This window comes from Emys orbicularis, chromosome 25 (assembly GCF_028017835.1).
Source record: "Emys orbicularis isolate rEmyOrb1 chromosome 25, rEmyOrb1.hap1, whole genome shotgun sequence".
NCBI classification, from domain to species: Eukaryota; Metazoa; Chordata; order Testudines; family Emydidae; genus Emys; species Emys orbicularis.
This window is the reverse complement of record NC_088707.1, coordinates 8974254-8989664: the sequence shown is the minus strand read 5'-3', so window position 1 is coordinate 8989664 and position 15411 is coordinate 8974254. Positions and strand designations below refer to the sequence as shown.

General features: G+C 56.0%; 1 protein-coding gene across 2 annotated transcripts in view; it reads left to right on the top strand.

Annotated features, from left to right (window-relative positions):
- Window positions 1–3600: 3600 nt before the first annotated feature.
- Window positions 3601–15411, top strand: part of ACE (angiotensin I converting enzyme) — a 59782-nt gene continuing 47971 nt past the window's right edge. For both annotated transcript variants that reach the window (XM_065422491.1, XM_065422490.1), the window contains exon 1: window positions 3601–3813. In XM_065422491.1, the coding sequence (XP_065278563.1) occupies window positions 3601–3813 (213 nt within the window). The remainder of the gene's footprint in view (window positions 3814–15411) is intronic.

Below are 15411 nucleotides of genomic sequence, written 5' to 3'. Positions count from 1 at the left end.
GACCTCCATTTGTCATATGGGGAAACTGAGGCAGGGAACAGGGAAGTGGGCTGCTCAGGGTCACTGGGTGAAACAGTGGCAGAGCCAGGAATAAAATCCATGTCTCCTGGCTCCCAGCCCTGTGCTCCGACAGGCTCTTGACACAGCGGATCCTCTGCTACGTGTTGCTGACCAGCCCTCACAGGGGTGGCCTCTCTTCTTTACGTCAGCTCAGCAGGAACCCCCTTGCTGCCTGGATTCTTCCTCCTTTCACAGGCAGCCAGGGACACAGATGTGATTTTATTTGGCTTTCTTGTCCTGGGAGAGTCCTCCCAGGCCCAGCAGGGAGGCATTCCCTGGGAGGCGGGGACAGCTGACGTCCGTGCCAGGGCTGCTCGGCGGGGAAACCCCAGCAAAACAAAATGAATAGAAAGTGATGGGGCAGCTACATTCTGGACCCCATGGGGGGGAGGACAGCACTGTACAGGGGCACTAAACGCCCCTTCTGGGAATGGGGTGGCCCGGAAGCATCTCTGCCTCAGTTTCCTCCTCCTCCCCGAACTTTTCCACATGGGACAGTGTTGCTGATTCAGAGCGACCACTCAGACTCGTCACTAAACAAATTCAACCCCTTGCATGACAACAAAAGTCCAAACCCACAAAGATGCTTCTGCCCCTCCCGGGCTACTCTTCCACCCACCTCCCAGCTCAGATCTCAGATCTCAGCCGCTTCTGGGCTACCTTTAAGTCCTTTCTGGATCTGTTAGAAGGTGCTGACTCCCAGGCTCCGGGTCAGATTGACCTCTTGTGGGCCCCCATGTAGTCGTTATGGGCCCCTTCCGAGTGTGGGCCTGGTGCCACTGGCGCCATTAAACCTGGTACAACCCAGGCTGCTTTCCCCAGAATCCTTCTCATGGTCTGCTCTTGGACTCTCTTTCAGCTCAGCACTGCTGCACCTTCTAGGGATCTCCCTGCAGACCCTACTTTGGGGCCTGCTCCCTGGAAGTCCTCCCTAACTGAGTTCTGGCCCAGCTATTCATCAGGCTAACATCCGACCCCCTGAGTGCCATGATGATCCTCTGCAACTTCCCCCTCTGGGAGGTGAGCTAATTGTGTTGGGAGACGGGGAGGAGGAAGCTGGGCCCTCTCCTATTAAAGGGGCCAGCCACCCTGTGCAGGTACCTCCCATTTCAGGATGGAAGGAGGTGGCTGTGCAGATGGGTGCTGCAGCAGGACGGGGTGAGCTGGCTACGTGCCTGCTCCTGGGTGGGGAGGTATGTGCGCATCGTCCCAAGCTTTACAGCCTCGGTTCCATGGAGGAAGAAAAGTGACGACTTCGGGACGTGTGATGTGACTGGTGGTCAGTAGCCCAGTGCAAGCCATGGCCAAGGTGACCTTGGCCAGCTGTCAGCTCATGGAGCTCGGGAACAAAAGAGCTGCCAGAGTGGAACGGCGCCGCGATCTGTCTACGCTGAAGCGAGCGCTGCAGGGGAAAGGAAACGGCCCAGCCACTGATAGAAACTACCCCTCTCCTGCATGTGAGCCCCACCCTGCCAGCACCACCCCCGCCTTACCTGGCTTGTGAAACTCACGCAAGCCCTGATCTCCACCTGACCAGATACAGAATAGGCCAGTGCTTCTCACCCTTTTCCAGATTCCCCCAGATTCTCCTCACATCTCGGTGGGATCCAGCCAGGACCCCCCTCCCATTTAGTGCTAGGAGAAGGGAAAGGGGGTTAGTGACCCCCTCGAGGATCCTATCCACAGGAAAAGGGCAGAACAAGTCCACCCACCCCTGGCCTGGGGGGATCAAGGGCTCAGTGAAGGCTCTTCCTGGGGCCTGTTGCTCCCCTTGCTCACAGCAGTGGTTTTGCACCTCTCCAAGCGCCAGCAGGCTCTGGATGCAGCCTGCAGCCGGGGACTCGCAAAAGCCACCCCGAGGGTCTGCCTGAGCTCAGCTGGGAGACTGGGGGAGGGGGAGGAAGAGCGGCTGGGCCGGGAAAGAAACCCCAAAGCGAGCATGAGCCTATGCCAGCTCAGCCCGGGCCGGTGTGGCTCCCCGCCGTCCAACCGCGTCCCTCCAGCTCAGCACAGCCCAGGCCTTTGTGCACCTTCAGCTGGTGGACGGTGCAGGGGAGAAGCTGGAGTCTGGGTGGGCAGAGGGGGCTGCATGGGGAGGCAGCTGTCTGCCCAGGGCGGGAGGGCCTGGCATTCCCCTGGAGATGGAGTTGGAGAGCAAGGGGCCCAGTGCCCAGGGGAGCAGGGATCCTGCTTTCATGGAGCTGTAAGAAGCCAGATCTCAGCTCCCCCTCGTCTTTCCTTCTCCCTCCTTCTGCTCTTTTCCTTCCCACCTGGTCCTTCCTCTCTCCATCTTCCCCCTTCCCCATCCCCTTCTGTCCCCCCCTTTTCTCTCCCTCCTCCTTCTCTATCTTCCTTCCCCCTCTCTCTCTCCCCTTCTGTCCCCCCTTCTCTTTTCTCTCCCTCCTTCTCTATCCTCCTTCCCCCTCTCTCCCCCCTTCTGTCCCCCCTTCTCTTTTCTCTCCCTCCTCCTTCTCTATCTTTCTTGCCCCCTCTCCCCCCTTCTGTCCCCCCTTCTCTTTTCTCTCCCTCCTCCTTCCCCCTCTCTCCCCCTTCTGTCCCCCCTTCTCTTTTCTCTCCCTCCTTCTCTATCCTCCTTCTCCCTCTCTCCCCCCTTCTGTCCCCCCTTCTCTTTTCTCTCCCTCCTTCTCTATCTTCCTTCCCCCTCTCTCTCCCCTTCTGTCCCCCCTTCTCTTTTCTCTCCCTCCTTCTCTATCCTCCTTCCCCCTCTCTCCCCCCTTCTGTCCCCCCTTCTCTTTTCTCTCCCTCCTCCTTCTCTATCTTCCTTCCCCCTCTCTCCCCCTTCTGTCCCCCCTTCTCTTTTCTCTCCCTCCTCCTTCTCTATCTTCCTTCCCCCTCTCTCCCCCCTTCTGTCCCCCCTTCTCTTTTCTCTCCCTCCTTCTCTATCCTCCTTCCCCCTCTCTCTCCCCTTCTGTCCCCCCTTCTCTTTTCTCTCCCTCCTTCTCTATCCTCCTTCCCCCTCTCTCCCCCCTTCTGTCCCCCCTTCTCTTTTCTCTGCCTCCTCCTTCTCTATCTTTCTTGCCCCCTCTCCCCCTTCTGTCCCCCCTTCTCTTTTCTCTCCCTCCTCCTTCCCCCTCTCTCCCCCTTCTGTCCCCCCTTCTCTTTTCTCTCCCTCCTTCTCTATCTTCCTTCCCCCTCTCTCCCCCTTCCTTCTCTTTTCTCTCCCTCCTCCTTCCCCCTTTCTCCCCCCTTCTGTCCCCCCTTCTCTTTTCTCTCCCTCCTCCTTCTCTATCTTCCTTCTCCCTCTCTCTCCCCTTCCCCCTTCCTTCTCTTCCTCCCCATTCCCCCCTCTCCCCAATTCCCTCTCATCTCCCCTCCCTGTGCTGCATGGAAGGACTTTGGCACCGCGAGTGGCTCTTTCATCGGGCTCCCGCTACGAGCCGCCGAAGGGAGAGTAAAATGTTCCCTCTTATCTGCGGGGAGAGGCCGGCTCGGTGGGCAGGGTCTGGGCAGCGCTTATAAGCCGCCGGCCGCTGCGGGCGGCTCCCTGGCCAGGCGCTCGGGGCCGACGCGGGTGCCAGGATGCCCCCAGCTCTGCGGCTGCTGCTGCTTTGGCTCGGCGGGGCGGCTGCCTTGGAAGCCGGGCTCCTGCCCCCCGACACCGACGCCAGCGAGCCCGGGGCTGTCCTCTTCGCGCAGGGCTACAACAGCTCCGCCGAGGGGGTCCTGTTCCGGAGCGTGTCCGCCAGCTGGGATTACAACACCAACCTCACCAAGCCCAACGCCGAGCGCCAGGTAGGAGCCCGGGCGGGGTCTCCGGGGGGGGCCACGCCGCGGGCTGGCGGGGGAGGGGGGGGCGCAGCCCAGAGCAGCCCCCCCTGGGCGGCCCAGCCCCTCGAGGGGGAGCAGGTGCCATTCAGGGTCGGTGCCCCCCCCGCCCCTGCCTAGGGGCATCGGGCACTGGGGAAAGCAGAGCCGGGGTCCCCACCTGCTGCCTGGCTCCGGCGGACTCTGTGCGCTCCTGCCTGGGGGCTGGCACGGGGAGGAGCCCCCCGGGGAGGTGCCCGGGGGGCTGCCGGGGAAGAAGGGGCATGTGGGGGAGAGGGGGGTTGAGCAGCTGACTCGGACCGGCTGCGAGCTGCGGGGAGCGGACGCGGTCATCGCTCGGGACCCTGCAAACTAGACGGGGCGAGCGGCTGGCCGGGAAGCCGCGGGGATGGGCTGGAGCGCGGCTCCCCGGTGCAGCCCTTTCCCCGGGGGCGGCGGCGAGGCTGGTGCCCGGAGCTCCGCGCAGCGCTGGGATGCCGCGAGTCGGTGCCCTGGCTGCTGGCTGGAGATGCTGGGGCGGACGCGTGTCCTAGCTCCGGGGCGTCTCCTTCCTGCAGTGGGATCCCGGCTCCCCCTGCCTGCCCATGCGGGGGAGAGCAGGGAGGGAGGGTGGGGTCCCCTGGGCTGGGGACTCCCGGCTGCCATACAGCCCTGGGAGCTATGGGGTACGGTAGCCACAGGCTGCTCTAGCCTGAGCCGGGGGCAACGGAGTGAATGGATACAGCCCCTGGCACCCGCCTTCGGCCCCAGGCCCTGAACTAAAGTTTCGTGCCAGTGCCCCTGTGTGCCAAGACCCTCGCTGCGCCAGAGGGCAGCCCGTTGCCCAGAGCTGCCAGGATCGGGGCAGGGTTGTGTTGGGCAGCTGAGGATCTGGCCCATAGGTGATTTTGTATAGTGGGCATGTGTCTACATGCGTACCGTGGACTTGGCTGAATGTGTTTGTGTGTCAGGACGTATCTGTATGTGTCCAGCTTTGGTCTAGGGCCATGATGCCAACCCTTTGGTAATCCCACTGACTTCTGTTGGGTTGTACCAGGCATCTCAGTGAAGAGGCTAACGCTAGATGTGTTTGTAAGTGCGTGTGGGTGTAATAAATGTCTATATACATATGTGTGTGCAAATATGCATGTATATGTGGAAGTGTGTGTACAGTGTATAGATCTGGCCACAGGGGAGTAACGAAGTGTATGTGTGCATGTGGCTAGACGTGTATATATACATTACTCAGTTACTCTGTCAAATAATATACATACGTATACATATCCATATATATGTATATTCTTGGACAGGGTAACAAGCCTTGTGGATGGGGGGAAGCGGTGGATGTGGTATATCTTGACTTTTGATACTGTCTCGCAAGACCTTCTCATAAGCAAACTAGGGAAATACAACCTAGATGGAGCTACTATAAGGTGGGTGCATAACTGGTTGGAAAACCATTCCCGGAGAGTAGTTATCAGTGGTTCACAGTCATGCTGGAAGGGCATAACGAGTGTGGTTCTGCAGGGATGTTCTGGGTCTGGTTCTGTTCATTATCGTCATCAATGATTTAGATAATGGCATAGAGAGTACACTTATAAAGTTTGCAGACTATACCAAGCAGGGAGGGGTTGCAAGTGGTTTGGAGGGTAGGATTAAAATTCAAAATGATCTGGACAAACTGGAGAAATGGTCTGGAGTAAATAGGATGAAATTCAATAAGGACAAATGCAAAGTACTCCACTTAGGAAGGAAGAATCAGCTGCACACATACAAAATGGCAAATGACTGCCTAGGAAGGAGTAGTGCAGAAAGGAATCTGAGGGCCATAGTGGATCACAAGCTTAATATGAGTCAACAGTGTAATACTGTTGCAAAAAAAGCAAACATCATTCTGGGCTGTATTATCAGATGTGTTATAACCAAGACACGAGAAGTAATTCTTCCTCTGTACTCCACGCTGATTAGCCCTCAACTGGAGTATTGTGTCCAGTTTTGGGTGCCACATTTCAGGAAAGATGTGGACAAATTGGAGAAAGTCCAGAGAAGAGCAACAAAAATGATTAAAGGTCTAGAAAACATGACCTATGGGGGAAGATTGAAAAAACTGGGTTTGTTTAGTCTGGAGAAGAGAAGACTGAGAGGGGACATGATAACAGTTTTCAATACATAAAAGGTTGTTACAAGGTGGAGGGAGAAAAATTATTTAACCTCTGAGGATAGGATAAGTAGCAATGGGCTTAAACCATCCTGGCTGCAACTTCGGTTGGACATTAGGAAAATCTTTCTAACTGTCAGGGTGGTTAAGCACTGGAATAAATTGCCTAGGGAGGTTGTGGAATCTCCATCACTGGAGATTTTTAAGGGCAGGTTAGACAAACACCTGTTAGGGATGGTCTAGACCTAAGTTCCCTCTAAGCTGCGTGGCTGTGCAGCAGGCTATCAAGGGCCTGGACTGAAGAGGAGAGAGGTGCCTCTTCCCCAGCCCCAGCCCCGGAGCTGCTGTGGCCAGGGAGAGGTGCCCATGGGGAGTCCTCTCTCCCCGCCGCAGCCCCAGGGCAGCCTGCACCCCAAACCCCTCATCCCCAGTCCCACCCCAGAGCCTGCACCCCCAGCCAGAGCCCTTGCCCCCCCCCAACCCTCTGCCCCAGCTCTGAGCCCCCTCCCACACTCCGAACCCCTCGGCCCCATCCACGCCACACATCACCTCCATATTGGTGCACATAACAAAATCCATTCCGCACATGGACGTAAAAAATTAGAGGGAACATTGGTCTAGATAATATTTAGTCCTGCCATGAGCACAGGAGACTGGACTAGATACCTCTCGAGGTCCCTTCCAGTCCTACGATTCTATGCTTGGGGGGGAGGGTATATGTGTATGTGCACATGCAAGATTCAGATCTAAAACCAAGACCCAGGAAGCCCTTATCCAACACTTCCCCTTTGCTGATGACGCAGCAGTGACAACCCACACAGAAGCTTATCTTCAAAACCTAATGGACAGTTTTTCGAAAGGCTGCCAAGACTTCAGGCTTACTATAAGCCTAGAAAAGACAAACATAATGAGCCAAGGAGTTGAGGAAGCACCGTCCATCAAGATCAACAACTATGAACGTGAAGTGGTGACTGAGTTCACATACCTGGGCTCCACTATCGCAGTCAACCTTTCACTTGAAACGGAACTCAACATCCGCATTGGCAAAGCTGCCACAACACTGCCTAGACTGAACAAGAGGGTCTGGCAAAACAACAAACAGACAGAACACACACAGATCTGTGTGCATCGTGAATGTGTTAGCAGCACACTTTTGTATGGGAGCAAGTGTAACCCACACACCTGCTGGGTGTGGTGTTCTGCCCCATCTAGTGGCACCAAGACCACTTAGAGAGATTAATGAGTTTGCTCTACAGCCTTAGCTAACAGCCAATTGCCTTTTAGCTCATGTGGTAGAGGCTCATGCACTAAGCTCCAAAGGTCCCCGGTTCGATCCTGCCCGCCGATGACCGGGGTCTGTCAGCATTACACAAGACATGGACCTTGTACTCTCATCAGGAAAAGAGGCTCAACAGCTTTCATACGCGTTGCCTTTGTCGAATCTTTGGAATCTCCTGGAGGGATGGAGTCACCAACATTGAGGTGCTCAAACGGGCCAGCGTGCAAACACGCCTCCACTGGCTTGGGCATATGTGCCGAAGGAATGATGGGTGCACCCCAAAGTTCATCCTCTGTGGTGAACTGGCATCTGGAAAAAGACCCAAAGGACGCCCAACATCGCGTTTCAAGGATGTGTGCAAGCAAGACCTCAAAGAAATGGACGTGGACAACTGGGAAGATCACACTCAAGACCGCAGCCTTTGGAAACAAGAGCTTAACAAAGGTCTCCGGAGTGCCGAGAGGAAGCTGTCCAGCTTCGCAGAGGAGAAAGGCGCTCGCAGAAGGCAGAGCCCAAAGGGTCGAAACATCACCTTTAAATGTGACAGATGCGGCAGCGAATGTCTCTCTCGAGTGGGTCTCTTCAGCCAGCTTCGCGGCTGCCATAAAACCAACGGAGTAAATTCTTTACCCCTCAAGGGTGTGCATACCCAGGGTCTCTCAAGACTGAATGATGCCTACTACTACCTGCGTATTCATATGTGTCTGTATTTATAAGAATGTGTGTGTGATCTGTGCATTTAAAATGTGTGTGTGTGTGTGCGCGCTGAGCGTCCGTCTCCAATGTGCGGTTAATGTCTCCTCTCCGTGCATGGAGGAGACTCCACCATGGCCCCTCATGCATGTCTAGAGGGCCAGCTGTCTCTTTTGCAGAGGGGATTGTCCAGATTCAGCTCATTCAACAGAGCAGCCCCCTGAAGGGGGTGTTGCTTGGCCATTCACAGCCCTGCCAGGGCAATCAAGAAATCGCAGGGAGTTCTTCACTCAGAGGCATCTGCGCTCTGTTTGCATTCTCCTAGTCTGGCAGGGCTGGGGACAATACAAAGGCAACATCCTGCTGCTTGATGGCTGAAGAGCTGCAGCTATGAAATGATCTCACTCCAGTCCTTACAATGAGATCCTCTGGGCAGCTATGGCGCCTGTAATGGCAGGCTCACAAACAACTCTGCCCCCTGGATTAAGTCTCACCATGCCCAACGAGAGTCTTGTACCCCTTTTAATGGCACAGGAAAGGGAAAGTGACTTACTCAAGAGCAAGCAGCAGGGAACCCCAGGCCCCTGCTCTAGCCACTGGGCACCACCACTTCTGCAGGCAAAATATCATGCTCACCGATGAACGCATATGTTAGTGCACAATTAAGGTGGAGAAATCAAGCTGACGAAAGGAAAGAGGTCAGAAACCTTGGGTCCAGCCAAATCATGCCCAGCCTGGACCAGCTGGGAGGTCAAAGGTGGCCCTACGTTATCTTTATCTCTCCCCCACTCCTGGAGGCAGCTGACCACTTGTTATTCCCCCCCAGCGTATATTAGAACAGCCTTAGGGCTGCTCTAACCTACACCAGTTGCAACAATCCCTAGGGCTGTCCTGGTGGCTCAGGCTCCCTGGAATGCAAGGCCCTTTTTGAGTCTATGGCACAAGGGGACAAGACTCAATGCCGAGGCGCTGGCCCAAGATTTCAGTGTTATGTCATGCACTGTGGGTCGGAACTTCAGCCGCCTGACCTCTGCTGGTCCACCCCAGCGTGAGAGCTGAGCCTTTGTGTTTTGTAATAGATGTTTAACAACAGGCACCATATGACTCTGGAGGTTCTGACATTTTAAAAGGAAAACAGGAACAGGGACAGAAAACAGGAACTGTGCTACCAATGTCCTGTTCGGCTTAGGAAGGGAGTGTGGGCTAGTGGTTAGCACAGGGGACTGGCAGTCAGCACGGTGGGGAAGGGTGACAGCTCTCTCCTAGGGCAGCTGGGGCTCCTCCCCAAAGCCCTAGAGCCGCGAAGCAAGGCTGAGTCTAGCAGGCCTCCTCGGGTGACTTTTCTTATCAGCCAAGCCAGGCAGAAGGGAGGGGTGAATCTAGTGGGGCTCTCCCCAGCCTGCGTGTCCCTTCCAGGGGGTCTGAATTGCCTAGTTGGCGGGAAAGCGCCAGAATGACATGTCTCTTCCATTATCCCAGCCCGCAGCGAGCAGCGTTGGCACCAGCCCGTCGGGTTTCCGCATGACTGGCGCTTACCTACAGCTCAACAGGAATAAAGAGAACAGGCCGGGTCCTTCGCGGCGTAAATTGCCGGAGCTCCGTTAACTTCAGTGGAGCTGTTGATTTACACCAACCGGGGATCAGGCCCGGTAAACTTTAGCTTGTCGAAGCGTCAGCAGAGAAGCGTAGGGCCCATGGAGCGTCCTGGGCAAACCCCTTCCTGTCCCCAGCGGCCGATGCTCCAAAGGTCCAGAGGAGACTGATTTTGTCCTCAGGTCTACCCCTGCGAGCGGGGAGCCCCTGAGACTGGAAGGGCCCTGGGGTTGCGGGGGGAGGAGACACACCTAATATAGCCTAAAATGTGGGCTGCTGTGGCTTGGGGTTTAAAGCTGCTCCCCCCCACTGGCAGCACTGCGGGTGTGGGGAGGGAATCTACCTCCTCATGCAGTACGGGGGTGGGCAGGAGGAGCTTGTAGTGGGCATGGGGGAGGGGGAGCTAGGTGTGCACCGAAGAGGAGTGTAACGGGGCCACGGGGGAGGATGCAGAATCTCCAGTGGGGAAGGATGAGACTGAGAGAGACTGCTGCGGCGTGAAAGCTACCGGCCTGAGTGTGAGATGGCCCCATTAGCCATGGGGGCTATTCGTCACTGCTATTACAGTATCACCTACAGGCTATGGCTGCGGCCAGGGCCCCATGGCGCTGTGCTAAAAGCAAGAGGCAGCCCCTGCCCCAAAGCGCTTACAGTCTAACACAGACAAAGGCTGGGAGGGTAAGTGCTTTGCCCAAGGCCACCCAGCAGGCAGTGGCAGAGCTGGAAATGGAAGCAAAGTTTCCGGAGTGTCCGTCTCGTGCCCCATCCTCTAGCCCAAATCCACGAGTGAGTTATGCAGGTCATCCCAGGTGAAGGTGCCTAAAACCTGTGTGCTGCCCCAAACCAGCAATCAGACCACAGAAATACTGATCTAGAGCTGAGAGAGCTTCACAGATGTATATTGCTTGGATTTTTCATGTCCCTCCCCTCACAAAGCCATGCTTAGACCCAGGGGCCCGGCTCTCCCAGTGCAGAGAGCTAATACACCAGAGAAACCCCTTCAGTAACTTTTGGATAGAGGAGTGTTTCACCATATGGGGCAGGATGGAAATAAAGCCCTAGGGAGAGAATGGTGCCTTCTGCTTTGATATAGGAATCATGGGCCTGATTCCCTGTTGTTCTGCCCCCGGAGTCATCGTTTGCACCAGTGCAAAGTGAGTGTCTGGTAGGTGTGGAACTCTGCCGTCCTTTGTGAGCACTTGACACCCACCTTGCAAAGGTGTACATGACAACAGGGCAGCGGAGAATCTGAGTCCAGTGGCAACCTTGTGTTGCATTGGTATTGCTGACAGTTGTCTGGGCCTGGGGCAGAGAGAGCTTCAGAATGTTCTCCTATCTTTCTTCCTGGTAATTAGCAAATCAGTGACATTTACCTAAACAATCAGCTCTTTAAAGGGAAGACAGTGAGAAGGCTGATAAGATCTAACCTGACAAACATTTTATTTCATATAGTATATTTGCTAGATCCAGGACCACAAATCTCTCTCTCCCTCTCTCTCTGTATATATATATATTTTTTCCCCCAAAATAAATCATACGATCAATTTTTTACAAGAAAGTCAGTCAGTAGTTCCGCACTGATTAGCAACTCTATAATAACAAAGCAGTATTAAGCATATCTACCTATCTATCTATCTATCTATCTGATGATCATTCCATCCCCATACATATCTATCTGTCTATCTAAATGGCGTGTCTGTGGACTCTGGCTGACTGACATCTCTTCTCCAGTGTTTCCTCAGATACTGCATTTGCCCCTCATTCCCCCGGGAAAAACAACTATCAGAAAATCTTTGGAGTTGCATGGGGATCTTGTCATTGCTCGTCCGTGCAAGACGTGTGTTAGTGTTAGACCTGCTTGGGTGCCGTGTAAGAGACTCTTGGAAACTCACAGCTGTAGAAGCCAATCCCTAGCAATACCAGAACCCCACAGAAGAGACCGCCCCTTACAATGTGCCGCCCCAGGCACGTGCTTTCTCGTCTGGTGCCTGGAGCCGGCCCTGTCCACAACGCACCTTCCCTAGGACAATGGCCAGCATCCGGTCACTGGGAGAAGAGGAGGAATCTTGCCAAGAAATCAGAGCGGGTGACTTGCCTTGCCCCAGCTTTGCCTCCCTGCCACAGTGCACACAGGAGAGGCCTTTGCGAATGACTGAGCAGTCTGATGGGATCGGAACGGGGCTCTCCCCAGAAACGAAAGCAGAGTGAATCTGCTGTGCCTGGAACGTGAAAGCTAGTTCAGGCTGAAAAACGGGGGCAGGGGCGGGAGGTGTTGAGGTGGGCAGAGCACTGGGGAAAGGTGTCAGACTGGCAGCCTTGGACTTCAAAGGTCCTCTCTTTCTCCTGCAGTGAATACACGAACAGTGCGAGCTGCCCGTCCCTGGCTCACCTCCTCTATCCTGGGGTGGACGAAGTCTGTCTCCAAGGCCAATCCGTCCCCTGAGATTGCCCACACAGGGACCACCTGATGCCAGGTGTGACAGCAATGGACACCTGCCTGCCGGTGCCTGAGGCCACCAAACAGCTGACGGAGATGTGGCAATAACTCTCTGTCACTGGGGCTAGTACCGTTGGCTGGATGTGCTCTGCGGTCCCCAAGGTGAAAGGCTCTGGATCCCATACCCGGGGTCCAGAACTACTCCAGGCTTTTCAGGGCTTGGGTTCTTTAGGACGGCATTCATCTCTCCCTGCCGAAACTCTGCCTCGGGGGGCTTTGGGCAGGGATGGGGGAGGGTGAAATGAACCATGACTAGCGCTCCTAGAAGAAGAAGAGATGAGGCCTCCACGGGAAGGCCAGTAGAGCTGCAAACCGGCCCCTCCACATGCCCCATGTGGGGGTGTCCCTGTCTGACTGGCCCTTTAAGGGGAGTCAGGCTTAGCCTCATCTCTGACAGATCAGTCTGTCCCCCCTGTAGTGGGGCGGCTCCCCCACTCCAGCGGAAAAGGGGTTAAAGTCAGCCCTGGGAGAAGGCTGTGGCTGAGAGCTGCTAAACTGGGCTGATTGGGGAAGCAGCTGCAGCTGGGCCACGCCCCAATCAGGCCACAGCTGGCCTGTATAAAAAGGCTGGGAGCCAGCAGCCCAGGACTGTCTCTTCAGGCTGGGACAGAGCAGGGCCTGGTTGCTTGCAGAAAGGGTACTAGACTGAAGCAGGGCTGGGGAAGGAGCAGGGGCGCTCCAGGCTGGCAACTCCCCGGGCTGCAGGGCCTGGTCCAAGGCCCATAGAGGTACTGGGTGAAAGGCAAAGGCAGCGGGTCTGAACCCCCTTGCCTATGATGAGTGGCTTTTACACTGCAGTCTGCCCCAGGGAGTGGGGCTTGGTGATGACTGGCAGTAGCCCAGACTGAGGCAAGGTGGGGATTAGAGGGTGGGGGGTTTCCCAGAGAGGGGAGACCCATAGAGAGCGGTGGGGGTATTGCCAGGGGGCAGCCCCAGGGTAAAGGGACACTGGGGTCTGGGAGGGACACAGGGCCAGCTACAAGCAGGATGCCAGCCTGCAGAGGGTGCCCAGGCTGGAAAAGAGCTAATTCCCTAAGATGACCAGTAGGAGGCGTGAGTGAGTCCTGCTCATTACACACACACACCCAGGTGATCCTGGTCGGCTGGGAATCAGATGGCTTCAGTCAGGTATCAGCTGTAGCTGGGAGAGAGACAGGTGGCTTCCATAAAGGCCTGGTGGAGGCCAGTGAGGGAGCAGAGCTGCCGAAGGAAAGATCTCTCCTGTGATGGGCTGAGAGGGGAGAAAGAGGCTCCTGGGGCAGGCTTGTGGGGGAAGGTTAAACCTGTGGCCTGTAGGTAGACTGGGAACAAGGATCCCAGCCTGTGGGAAGGACTCCAGGGAGCTGTGGCGTTAGAACAATTTGTATAGTGGAGGGGTGCTGAGAGCCATTGAACCAAACCGCAAAGCCTGTGTATGATGGAAACCGCCTCAAGCCAGGGGGAGCTCTGAGGAGAAGCTGGAGCTCCAGGGAGAGAGAGTTGGAAAGGTCAGTAGTGTACGAGCGAGCAGAAAGGGTCCCAGAAAGAACCAGTGGGTCTGTCCCACTTCCTGGAGCCCCCTGAGGGGATGATGGTGTTGGGGGTGCTCCCATGAGGGCTCAGGAAAGCAGGACAGACCTAAGCCTCGCCAGCAGGGATGGGTAAGGAGCAGGGTGAGGGAGGCAGGGGTCTCTCTGCTGGCGAGCCTCGGCTCTCTCCCGCTTTCAGTTCCCCAGCCCCAGGAGGAGCGACTGTGGTTTTGGCAGGGGAGGGCCCAGGATGCAGAGTGGGAGCTGGGTGCCGGTGTGCTTCCAGCTGTGATGTGCATGGCTGGTAGTTACAAGATCGCTGCTCGCACGGCTGCGTGTGTGCATGGCAAACACCCCCCCCCCCCCCCGGCTCCTCACATCGCTTGCACTGCAACAGGCAAGGCACAGCAAAAACCAGCCTGTTGGCAACACTGGGGATCAGCACCACGCCTGGGGGTGCTGCGAGAAGCAGCTGCCTGAAAGCGCTTCCAGGGGCAGGTAGGCTGGGCTGCTGAGAAGGATTAACTTGAGAGAACGCACTCTCTGAGTAGAAAGGTTGTGGCCAGCTGATGACCAGAACTGAGCTGGGTCTCAAGCCCAACCAGCAGCGGGCGGGGGGGGAGCCAGCAGGTGCAGGGCGGGTCTGGCAGGAAGCCCTGATACAAGGTGCAGATCCCCGGAGCAGAGTTTTGCCTCCAGGGAAACTGAGGTAGGGTGAGTAGTGCCACAGCAGGCCACAAGGGGGCATCATGGAGGCTGACCCTGCCACAGGGGGTTGGGGACTAATGCCTGGATTCTCCTCCCTCCATGCCAGTGAGGAAGACCTCCTCTGTGGCATGGAGGGGTGTGGAGACCTCCCTGTGTGCCTGCCTTTCCTGTCCCTCGCTGCTGGGCTTGGTTGGCAGAGGGAGCCTGGTGTGACCCCTCGGCACCAGGTGGAGTGTGAGAAACGGAAGGGATGTGGAGCTGCCCCTGAACTTCCTGGAGTGTTAACGAGAGCGCAGAGTGGGCAGTGGGTGATGGGGAGTTTCCAGGCTCCGCATCATATCTGCCCACCAGACGCTCCAAAGCAAAAGAGCCGACTCAGCCCTTTCCCTGGGCTCTTAGGGCGGGAATCGGCCCATTCCGGAGCCACCTTTCCATCCTCCACCCCTGCAAAGTGGGGGTTTAACATTGCACCTGACAGCTACTCACGTGTCAGCTGCACGTGCACGCAGCCAGCCAAGTGACAAGAGGAGGGGCTGGTGGCTGTCTTGCTTGGCGCTTGGGTTTGATGCGCCTGCACTGGCAGCCAGGCTCCTGAAGGCTAACAGTCTCGTTTTGCTCATGGGAGGGAGCCCTGCATCTGTATAAAATGAACACAACAGTAGCATTTACAGGAATTGCAAATACTCCTGGGGTCATTCAGATTTTTCAGGGCACAAAGCTAGATCTACGGGTCTCTTCCCAATTCAAAGCCAGCTACCCTGAGGCCATTGCCACTTGAGAAGGGCTGTGTGACATCAGGTAGTGGGACGGCCCAGCAGCCTGGTGCCCACATCACTAAATAACCCTCCAGCCCCCTCACTTATTAGTAATGTTATAATTAATACCTAGCTCTTAGTTAGCACTTTCTATCATGCTTTACCAAGGAGGTCAGTGTCATTGTTCCCATTTTACAGATGGGGAAACTGAGGCACAAGATGGCAAAGAGACTTGCGCAAGGCCCTCTAGCAGGTCAGCGGTAGAGATGGGACTAGAACTTAGGTCTCCCAGGCCCATGCGCTAGTCACTAGACCATGCTGGCTCCTGAATGCAAATGGGAGTTGGTTGGCTGGAATGTGTGCTCACAACATTGAATTCAGCTTATACATACAGC